At 40.1% G+C, this 11,122-nt stretch overlaps 1 protein-coding gene across 3 annotated transcripts in view; it reads left to right on the plus strand.

The window, feature by feature from the left end:
- MICU2 (mitochondrial calcium uptake 2) overlaps nucleotides 1-11,122 on the plus strand; it is a 64,085-nt gene that overhangs the window by 22,867 nt on the left and 30,096 nt on the right. For 2 of the 3 annotated variants that reach the window (XM_014528154.1, XM_014528155.1), the window contains exons 2-4: nucleotides 947-978; nucleotides 1,073-1,148; nucleotides 8,603-8,650. In XM_014528154.1, the coding sequence (XP_014383640.1) occupies nucleotides 947-978; nucleotides 1,073-1,148; nucleotides 8,603-8,650 (156 nt within the window). The remainder of the gene's footprint in view (nucleotides 1-946; nucleotides 979-1,072; nucleotides 1,149-8,602; nucleotides 8,651-11,122) is intronic. The other variant, XM_014528156.1, reaches the window with a different exon arrangement.

Here is an 11,122-nt window from a genome sequence, read left to right on the forward strand (position 1 = left end):
GGGGGTGCGGTGGGGGGTGACCGGGCTGGCAGTGGAGGAGGCAGTGGGGGGTGACCAGGCCGGCAGGGGGGACAGTAAGGGGTGACCAGGCCGGCAGGCAGGGCAGTTAGGAGTGACCAGGCTGGCAGGGGGAGCAGTTAGGGGCCATCAGGCCGGCATGCAGAGGCAGTGAGGGGCGATCAGGCGGCAGGGGAGGGCAGTTAGGGGTGATCAGGCTGGCACGCAGAGGCAATGAGGGGTGATCAGGCTAGTGGGGGGCAGTTAGGGGGTGACCAGGCAGGCAGGCAGGTGAGCAATTAGGAGCCAGAGGTCCAGGATTGTGAGAGGGATGTCTGACTGCCAGTTCAGGCCCAATCCCCAAGATCAGGGACATCCTAAACCATCAGTCGGACAGCCTAAACCATCAGTCGGACATCCCCCAAGGGGTCCCGGATTGGAGAGGGTGCAGGCTGGACTGAGGGGACCCCCCCCCCCCGCACGAATTTCGTGCACCGGGCCTCTAGTATTTTAATAACTGTATAGTGGCAGATGGTAACTAGACTTATTGTAGTGATCACTTTGTAATGTATATACTAGTAAGTATCAAATCACTGTGATGTACACCTGAAAATAATAGGATATTATCTGCTGATTATAATTCATGTTTTTGAGATGGGGTGAGTGAAATTGAAAACAGGTCTTACAAAGAACCTACAGTGTCTTTGTATTTAGATTTAGAATTCTCTGGCTCATAACTTTCATTTAAAGATTTTAGCTAAAATTGTCAACTCTTATTTTTTTAATAAATCGTTGATTTGTCTTTTAAATTATGTTTTTCTTTTTTTTCTTTTTTTTCTTTTTTTTATTGCTTAAAGTATTACAAAGAGTATTAAATTATGTTTTTCTTAATGGAAGTTGAGTTTTCCAAGGAATATTGCTACTAAGTAATGTTTCTTCTTTGCTATAGGTAAAACTTTAGTCAAGAGGCTGACAAAAAAGGTAAGCAGTGTGTGTAGGGAGGGGTTCTTTCTTATGATAGGAAATGAACTTTTATAAGTTAAATTAAAAGATTTTACTATGTGTATATTCAAAGGATATTGAGGATGTACTGGCAGCAATCCAAACAACTCATTGTGGATCAACCTTTTTTAGAGACCTTGGCGATAAAGGTAATTTTGATTTGTTGTTAACTTTCTGCTTATGTGTTTGTTTTAAAATGTTTTTATTGATTTCAGAGAGAAGAAGGGAGAGGGAGAGAGATAGAAATATCAATGATGAGAGAATCATTCATCTGCTGCTTCCTGCATACCCCCCACTGGGGACCGGCCTAAAACCTGCTCATGTGCCCTGACCTGTCATCAAACTGGGAATCAAACTGTGACCTCTTGGTTCATGGGTCAACGCTCAAGCACTGAGCCACACCAGCAGGCACTACTTATATATTTTTATTAACCAAAGCATTACTAAGGAATTATGGTTTGAGGTTTGTGGCTCTGTGTTAGAGAATATACAGTAGAGAACCTACAAAGAGAATGTTATAACACACACCATGTTATTTAACCAGTTAACTACCACATGTCCAAAACGGGAACCATCCCCGACACGCCACAATATTTTGAATATAATTTAAAAAATCAATTTGCAATGAATAGTATAAAAATAAATATACAATTTGAGTGTTCTTCAATATTTTCAGCTGAAAATTCTCATGAAAAATTATTTTAAAGTTGGTCAGGGCTGCCACTTAGGACAAACATTTTTTTTTATAGATGCGTGTGGTGTGTGGGGAAGGTCCGCCGCTTGTGTCTACAGACGCTTATGGCATACGGGTTAATTGGTGTTTATAAATTGTAATAAAATACTCATTAGGTAGTAAGTAACTTTATCATACTCTGAACAGTCAGAGATAAATTATTCAAGCGATTTTTAAAAATATATTTTTATTGATTTCAGAGAGGAAGGGAGAGGAAGAGAGAAACAGAAACATCAATGATGAGAGGGAATCATTGATCAGCTGCCTTCTGCAGCTGAGGACCGAGCCCACAACCTAGGCACGTGCCCTTGACCAGAACCGAACCCGGGACCCCTCAGTCCGCAGGCCGACGCTCCATCCACTAAGCCAAACCAGCCAGGGCCTCAAGCGATTTTTATTAAAGCCTACAAAGGGGGAGCAAGGCAGAATATCTAAAGCATGGGTGGGAACCTTTTTTCTGCCAAGGGCCATTTGGATATTTATAACATTCTCAGGCCATACAAAATTAATAGTTTAAAAATTAGCCTGTTATATTTGGTCAAACATTTAATTAACTCACCCCTAATGCCTTGGCAGGGCTAGACTAAATGATTCCTCGGGCTTTATACTGCCTGTGTGCAGATATTTCCTACCCCTGATCTAAAGTAACAAGAGAAGGCCGCAAAGAGAATCCATATAAAAGAACTATAAAAGTTTTCACTATCTTATAACTAGCAAAAGGTAGTATATTCTTGAAATAAAATAATTTTACCCACCATGCATTATAAAAAAGGAAATTGTAAGTCACAGTTATTATGTATTTTTTAAACCTAAGCAGAATTCTCAATATAATACCATTCTCAAAGATATACTGAATATAAATTATATCACATAGTGTAAGATAGATATAAATATATTCTTATGATGTGGTAATTTCTCTTTGGGGAACAGGATTCTCAAAATTGCATTCAGTGGCAATCCATATTTTATAATGATTCCAATTTTTAAATATTTCCAGAGAAGCATAGTAACAAAATTTAATCATCTCTTCTAGTTGCCTCTAAGGATTTTTTAACAATTTTTAAAATATAAATTATTTTAAATACTTCCCTACTTCACATGCAGTTTTAAAATATTGCCATTTAACAGAATTTATTTTGCAATTAGATGTGGCAAATATGTATTAAATTGTTTCTCCTATTAATATTCTGAAGTGTCCATAAATTTTAAAAAGTGTTTTCAGGGGGCAAATGCCTAGAATGCTATTGTTACAAATATCTTTGTCTATAATCTATCTTGAGAGGGTAGGGTGCTATTTCTACACTGTTGCAACTCTTCATTCAAGCTTTTTATTTACGTCAGCATTTCAAAGAAAAACTGGAATTTTCTTTTTCAAACAGCTCCCCTGTGGAAAAGACATGGACTTATGTCTAGAGAAAAGAAACATGAGGTCTCCTTTTGGCACCAAGCCCACCAGTGCAGTCTAGCAGTTTGGCCATTTCTTCACATTGCCATATTCCTTTGAAATTTAGAAAAAAAAACTATTCACTTTTTTTGTGTGAGGCTGCCACGGGATGAAATACTTCAACTAAGAATGCCTTCATATGAACACTGAATATTTTTTTTTCATAATATATTTTATTGATTTTTTTACAGAGAGGAAGAGAGAGATAGAGAGTTAGAAACATCTATGAAAGAGAAACATCGATCAGCTGCCTCCTGCACATCTCCCACTGGGGATGTGCCCGCAACCCAGGTACATGCCCTTGACCGGAATCGAACCTGGGACCCTTCAGTCCGCAGGCTGACGCTCTATCCACTGAGCCAAACCGGTTCGGCGAACACTGAATATTTTAAAGAAAAAAATATCTGGCCCTAGCCAGTTTGGCTGAGTGGATAAAGCATTGGCCTGTGGACCAAAGGATCCCAGGTTCCATTCTGGTCAAGGGCACATACCTTGGTTGCAGGCTTCTCCCCAGCCTGGGTCCTGGTAAGGGCTCCCTTAGGAGGTAACCAGTCAATGTTTCTCTCTGTCTATCCCTCTCTCTTCCACTCTCCCTAAAATTCAATGGAAAAATATCCTCGGGTGAGGATTAACAACAAAGAAAAAATATATGAAGACTTACTGTATAGGCTTTTTTGTTCAAGAGAAGTACACCTGCTTCAAAATAAAAACAACAGAAAAGTCAGCGGTATAAAGTAATAATGTAAGTCATTAAAAACATTTAAAATACATACCTGAAGTTACTTACAATCAAAACACTGAATTATAGTACCTGGATGCAAAATCTTTACCTGCCTTGCTCTGAACAACTGGCCCCACATTGCTGCATTGCATTTCTGCATTACATGTAATGCAGAGCCATTATAATGTGATCTTCCTCCTCTGCCATCCCCTCTTCAAGCCTGTATTCCTCATTTCTGTGCTACCATGGTAGCTTTACTTCCCATTGCTGCTTCTACATAAGCATTTCAGACCTGTCTTATATAGCTTTCCCATTTATATCACAACTGTTTAATTAAAATTTTCACCCATCCTTCAAAGACCATTTTTAGAATTGCACTTCTGATCACCCAAACTCAGGAAATGATTTCACAGTTTTCTAAAGTCCTATAAATCTTACTCTCAGTATCTCTTAATGGTATTTAGCATTTTCTATAAACATTTGCATTTCAGCCTCCTGATGTATACAACACCATCTATTAAGAATTCTTGCTAGAAATCAAACTTGCATCTAAACACAGCTCTGGATCTAACCAGCTACCAGTTTGTAGAAATTGTAGAAGGTAGAGGAACATGAAATGACGAAGATGCAGTCATAAAAATTTTCTAAACTGTAATAAACTTTACAGGACAAAGGAACCAGGCTTCTTCAACAAATTAGTTGAGAAGGGGGGAAAACGACAAGGGAGAACCTATAGATTAAAAGATATTTAAGACATAAGGAACAAAGAAAAATTAAAAACTTTTGTGAATCAAAGTATACTATCTCCTGGGCCAGTGTGGCTTCATTGTTAGAGCATCAGTCCACACACTGACAGGTAGGTCGTGGGTTCAATTTCCACACAAGGGCATGTTACCTGGGTTGCAGGTTTGATCCCCAGGCACGATCAGGAGGCAACCAATCGATATGTCTTTCTCACAGCCATGTCTCTCTCTCTCTCTCTCTCTCTCTCTCTCTCTCTCTCTCTCTCTCCCAAACAACAACAACCACATGGGTGAGGGATAATAATAATAGCACCTCCTCATGGGTCCCTTCCTCCTTTCCTCCCTACCTCCTTTCCACTCTAAAAATCAATGGAAAAAATATCCTCAGTTGTGGATTAACAACAAAAAAAAGGTACACTATCAAGAGAGTAAAAAGGCAACTGACTGGATGGAAGAAAATATTTACAAATTATATATAGGGGGCTAATATTCAGGATATGTAAAGAACTCCTATAACCCAGCCGGTGTGGCTTAGTTGGTTGAGGAGGTCCCCGGTTGGATTCCTGGTCAGGGCACATGCCCGTTTGCAGGCTCGATCCCCAGTACCCCAGTAGGGGGCATGCAGGAGGCAACTGATTGACATTTCTCTCACATGGATGTTTCTATGTCTGTCTTCCTCTCCCTTATTTTTCTGAAATCAATAAAAACATACTTAAAATTTTTTTTAGAAAAGAACTACAACTCAACAATAAAAATAAAAAAATAAAAACAATTTAGCCCAGGATGGTGTGCTCAGTGGTTAGAGTGAAAGCCTGTACACTGAAGTTCAATTCCCAGTCAAGGGCACATACCTGGCTTGCAGGTTCAATCCCTAACCCCCGTCAGGGCATGTGTGGGAACTAACCAGTCAATTTTCTCTTTCACATCAATGTTTCTCTCTTCCTCCCTCCCTCCCTTCCACTCTCTGTGAAAAAAAAAAAAAAATCAATGGAAAAAATATCCTCAAGTGAGGATTAACAAAAAAAACAATTTAGAAGTGGGCAAAGTGAAATAGATATTTCTCGTAAGAAGATATACAAATGGTTAATTCGCACATGAAAGTATGCTCTGCATGACTAATCACTAGGGAAATGCAAATAAACCACAATGAGATGCCACTTCACACCCATTATTATCAAGAAAAAAATGAAAATAAATGTTGGCCAGGATGTGGAGAAATTATAATCCATGCACATTGCTGGTGGGGATGTAAAATGCAGCCACTGTGTAAACAGTATAGAGGTTCCTCAAAAAATTAAACATGAAATGACCATTTGATCCAGAAATTCCACTTCTGGGAAAATACCAAAAGAATTAAAACTGGCTGCCCTGACCGGTTTGGCTCGGTGGATAGAGCGTCGGTCTGCAGACTGAAGGGTCCCAGGTTCGATTCCAGTCAAGGGCATGTACCTTGGTTGCGGGCACATCCCCAGTGGGGGGTGTGCAGGAGGCAGCTGATCGATGTTTCTCTCTCATCGATGTTTCTAACTCTCTATCCCTCTCCCTTCCTCTCTGTAAAAAATCAATAAAATATATTTTTTTTAAAAAGAATTAAAACCGGAGACTCAAACAGATATTAGTACACCAGTGTTTGTAGTCACAGTAGCTAAAAGGTGGAAACAGATGATGGCTAAACAAACTGGTGCATCCATACAGTGGAATATTATTGCACCTTAAAAAGGAATGTAATTGTTGCCCCTGGTCAGGTAGCTCAGTTGGTTAGAGTGGTCCCCCGTACACCAAGGTTTTGCATTTGTTTACTCTCGGTGACTGGTGAGTGCACACATTTACTAGACCTACTCAGTATAAATTTAAAATTATAGTAATACATATAGAAAACTTGTCTGTGAAATTAAACTTTTCACACATACTTAATTTTAATTACACAAACATTTCTACATAAGTAAAAACAGGTAAACTAACTTGTCTTTTTAACATACACATTTGGAAAACCTACTTTATTATATAACGGACTTTCGGCTTTAACAGACACCCTCTCGCCCAAATTAGTCTGTTATATCGAGGTTTTACTGTATTTTACAAAAAAAGTAAGTGACTTGAGATCTGTCCATCAACTGCAATGCAAGAACTTCCTTTGAATCCTGATTTGAGCACACTTAAAAAAAATTTCTGAAGCAGGGATGTTTGTAACACTGATTTTAATTTGATGATATTAAGGAATTATTGATAATTTTTTAGGTATGGTAAATATATTTGGGAGGGGGAACAGTTTTTTAGAGATATAGTCTGAATTTTCTACTATGGAATAATATGCTATATGGGTTTTGTTTCAAATTAATCCAGTAGACAGTGAGGGAAAGGGATTGAGAGGTATAGATAAAACACCTGCCATGAGCTAATATTACTGAAGCTGATACATATAATTATTTATCATATTCTCCCTACTGTTGTATATGACTGAAGTTTCCCATGATAAAGTTTTTTGTTATGCCAAGCTCATGATCCAGAGGGAAATTCTTTTTATCTTATTAAAAAGCTATGGTTTATAAGATATTGCTTCTATATTTATTGTAATTCTTTTCCTGGCAAGCACATAAAACCTGACACCATTGCCCTAGCCAGTTTTACTCAGTGGTTAGAGCCTCGGCCCTCTTACTGAAGGGTCTCAAATTCGATTGCTGGTCAAGGGTACGTACCTTGGTTGCAGACTCAATCCCTGGCCTGGGTCAGGCGCGTGCGGGAGGCAACCAATCGATGTGTCTCTCACATGATGTTTATCTCTCTCTCCCCCTCCTTTCTCCCTTCCACTCTCTCTAAAAATAAATAGAAAACTATTCTTGGGTGAGGATTAAAAAAAAAAAAGCCAACACCATTTACTCAAGCCGAAAAGAAAGTTTATTTTGTCACCTGGTTTAATCCAGTGCTCAGGCATCACCAGTGTTCATATCCTTCAGGCCTGCCAGTTACAGACTGGCTCCATTCTCAGCACTAAACACTGATATATGGCTCTCTCCATGACCTCACATCCTATGTGAAACAAATTTCACATCATCAAAATCTAGGGGGAAAGATGAAGTGAATGATCCAGCCTTCTCTGCAGAAATCCCTCTCTGCTTGGCCCAGTGCAGGTCACAGCTCATCCCTGAGTGAACTGCAGCCAGACAAATGCATCCTGCTTATGAGCTTGGGTCAGCTCTATGCCATCCCAGCGCCAGCTCTACAAAGTACTGTGACCGCCTAGACCAGTCAGCCTCTGCCTCCAAAGGAGAAATCATGGGCCATCCCACTCCAACTGCATGTTGGAGAGTGGGGAAGGAGTGGCTGCCCAGAGGAAAATCAATATGCCGCAGGGATTTCACTGTTTCATTTTAAATAATACAGTTTACCCCTTGTATATCCAAATCTCTGTTATTCTACTGAATTTGTAAATTTGCTTACTTGAGATGTTATGAACAGTTAAAGATGAGCAGAAACTAAATAGAGTGCCATGCAAATAAAACCTCTAATAGTCTGGCTGGGTGTGACTCAGTGGTTGAGCATCGACCTATGAACCAGGAGGTCACAGTTAGATCTCCGGGGCTGGGGGGGTGAGGGGGACATGCAGGAGGCCACCGATCAATGATTCTCTTGTCATCATTGATATTTCTCTCTCTCCCTCTCCCTTCCTCTCTGAAGTCAATAAAAAATATTTTTTAAAAAAACAACCTCTAATTGATACCTGTATTTCCCAGCCAGCATTCATTCCACCTCCTTACTAGTAAGAGTAATCTGATAAACCTAGTATCTTTTTAAGTATTAGTAATGTACTTAACTCTATTATAAAAGTTTTCCACTGTACCAAAGAGGTAATTTAAAGTGAAAATGTGTTTTTAATTAGGGGAAGTTTCCATGTAGTATATATATGATTACTTTTAAACCATCTAAAACTTATTTTCTGACGTTTTTATTTTAATCTCTTTCAGGGTTAATTTCATATACTGAGTATCTTTTCTTGCTTACAATCCTCACTAGTAAGTATCACATTTTTTTCCTCAACAATCATGTGGACTTCTCTATTATTTATGAACAGAGTTTTGGAAGTTTAGTGTTTATGTGTTTTTTTTTAATTTTTATTTATTGGGGGAGAGAGAGAGAGAGAGAGAAACATCAGTTTGTTGTTCCACTTATTTATACATTAATTGGTGGATACTTGTATATGCCTTGACCGGAGATCGAACTTACAGCCTTAGCCTATTGGAATGACGTTCTAACTAACTGAGCTACCTGGCCAGAGCAGTATTTATATTTTATTATTAAAAATACTAGTGGCCTGGCATAGATTTATTCACATTGAAAGGAAATTAATTAGAAGGTGGCCAGCGGGGCAGGACTGGGCAAGATGGCCCAGACACGCCTTGGAGCCAACCTCCCACGGTTCCCCCCGCTGCAGCTCAAAGGGTGTCTGCAGAGTGAGAGGGGTCGCTCTGGCAGGTGGGGTCCCTCGGCCTGGCCTGCAAAGATCAGGCCGAAGCCGGCTCTCCGACATCCCCCAAGGGGTCCAGGAGTATGAGAGGGCACTAGCAAAGTTGCTGTCATACAGGGTGTAGAACGCAAATGCAAGTGTGCAGTAAACCAGATTCGGGGCCGACAGTGCCCCAGCAACAACATAACCCACAGCCAAAGGTGAAATCGCGTGGCCCCACGAGGAATCGGGCTCCCTCCTCTCTGGTTCTGGGGTGCGTCACCTGAGAACCGCAGCTGCAAAGTCACCACAGCTCGATAGCTCCTGTGTTGAGTGTCTGCCCCCTGGTGGTCAGTGCACATCATACCTACAGGACAGTCAGATGGTCACTTAGCCTTTTATAAATATAGATTATTGGGCCTGGCCAGTATGGCTCAGTGGTTGAGCGTCATCCTATGAACAAGGAGGTCAGGGTTTGATTTCCTGTCAGGGCATATGCCCAGGTTGTGGGCTTAATCCCCAGTAGGGGGTGTGCAGGAGGCAGCTGATCGGTGATTCTCTCTCATCATTGATGTTTCTCTCTCTCCCTCTCTCTTCCTCTCTGGAATCAATTAAATATATATATAGTATTGAGCCCTGGCCAGTGTATCTCAGTGGTTAGAGCATTCACCCATGCACCAAAGGGTCGAGGGTTTGAGTCCCAGTGAAGGGCACATACACGGTTTTCAGTTTTGATCCCCAGCCCTGGCCGGGGTGTGTGCAGGAGGCAACCAATTGATTTGTCTATCTCACATCGATGTTTCTTTCTCTCTGTCTCTCCCCATCCCTTCCACTCTCTAAAAAAAAATCAGTGGAAAAATATCCTCAGTTGAGGATTAGCAACAACAACAAAAAATGCTATACCGTATTAATTTCTTAGTTTTCATAAAGGTACTGTGGTTATATAAGATGTTGACATGAGAGGAAGTTGGATGAAGGGTATACTAGGTGTACCAGTTAATAATGTGGAGTTTTTTCAATAAATGGAGTTACACATATGTTGATATATATGCGATTTGATATGTATGCTATTTTTTGTTGTATTGACAGCAAGCTTCAAAACTTCATATGTCAAATTTGCTGAAGGTGTTAACATCATAGATATTTTTACGCTTAGAAATGTCGAATTTCGTGCTAAAAAAAAGAGCATTTGCGGGAAATTTTAATTCATTTATTTTGAAGAAAAGTGCTGCTGAAAGTTATCCTATACTTCGGGAAGCTTATGGTGAACATGCTCCATCTCAAGACACTTGTGAACGCTGGTTTAAATGCTTTAAAAGTGATGATTTCGATGTGAAAGACAAACAACGTCCAGAGCAACCGAAAAAGTTTGAAGACCAACAGTTACAAGCATTATTGGATGAAGATGCGTGTCAAACTCAAAAACAACTTGCAAAAAGATTAAACGTTGCTCAGCAAACCATTTCCGATCGTTTATAAGCAGTGGGAAAGATTTAAAAGGAAGGAAAATGAGTCCCACATCAACTGAACGAAAGGCAAATGGAAAACCGAAAAGTCATCAGTAAAATGTTGCTTCAGCGGCACAAAAGAAAGTCTTTTTTGCATCGAATTGTGACTGGCGATGAAAAGTGGATTTATTTTGAGAATCCCAAACGTACAAAATCATGGGTTGATCCCAGGTCAACCATCAACATCGACTGCAAGGCCAAATCGCTTTGGAAAGAAGACAATGACAATGCTCTGCATTTGGTGGGATCAGGAAGGTGTGGTGTATTATGAGCTTCTAAAACCAGGTGAACCTGTTAATACTGATCACTACTGACAACAAATAATCAATTTGAACCACGCTTTGATAGTGAAATGGCCAGAATGGGCCAGAAGACACGGCAAAGTAATTTTGCTTCATGATGATGCATCATCACACACTTCAAAACCAGTTAAAGACACGTTAAAAGATCTTGCTTGGGAAGTATTAACCCACCTGCTGTATTCACCAGACCTTGCTCCTTCAGATTACCACTTGTTCTGATCGATGGCACAC

The sequence above is a fragment of the Myotis brandtii genome, unplaced genomic scaffold, assembly GCF_000412655.1.
Source record: "Myotis brandtii unplaced genomic scaffold, ASM41265v1 scaffold62, whole genome shotgun sequence".
NCBI classification, from domain to species: domain Eukaryota; kingdom Metazoa; phylum Chordata; class Mammalia; order Chiroptera; family Vespertilionidae; genus Myotis; species Myotis brandtii.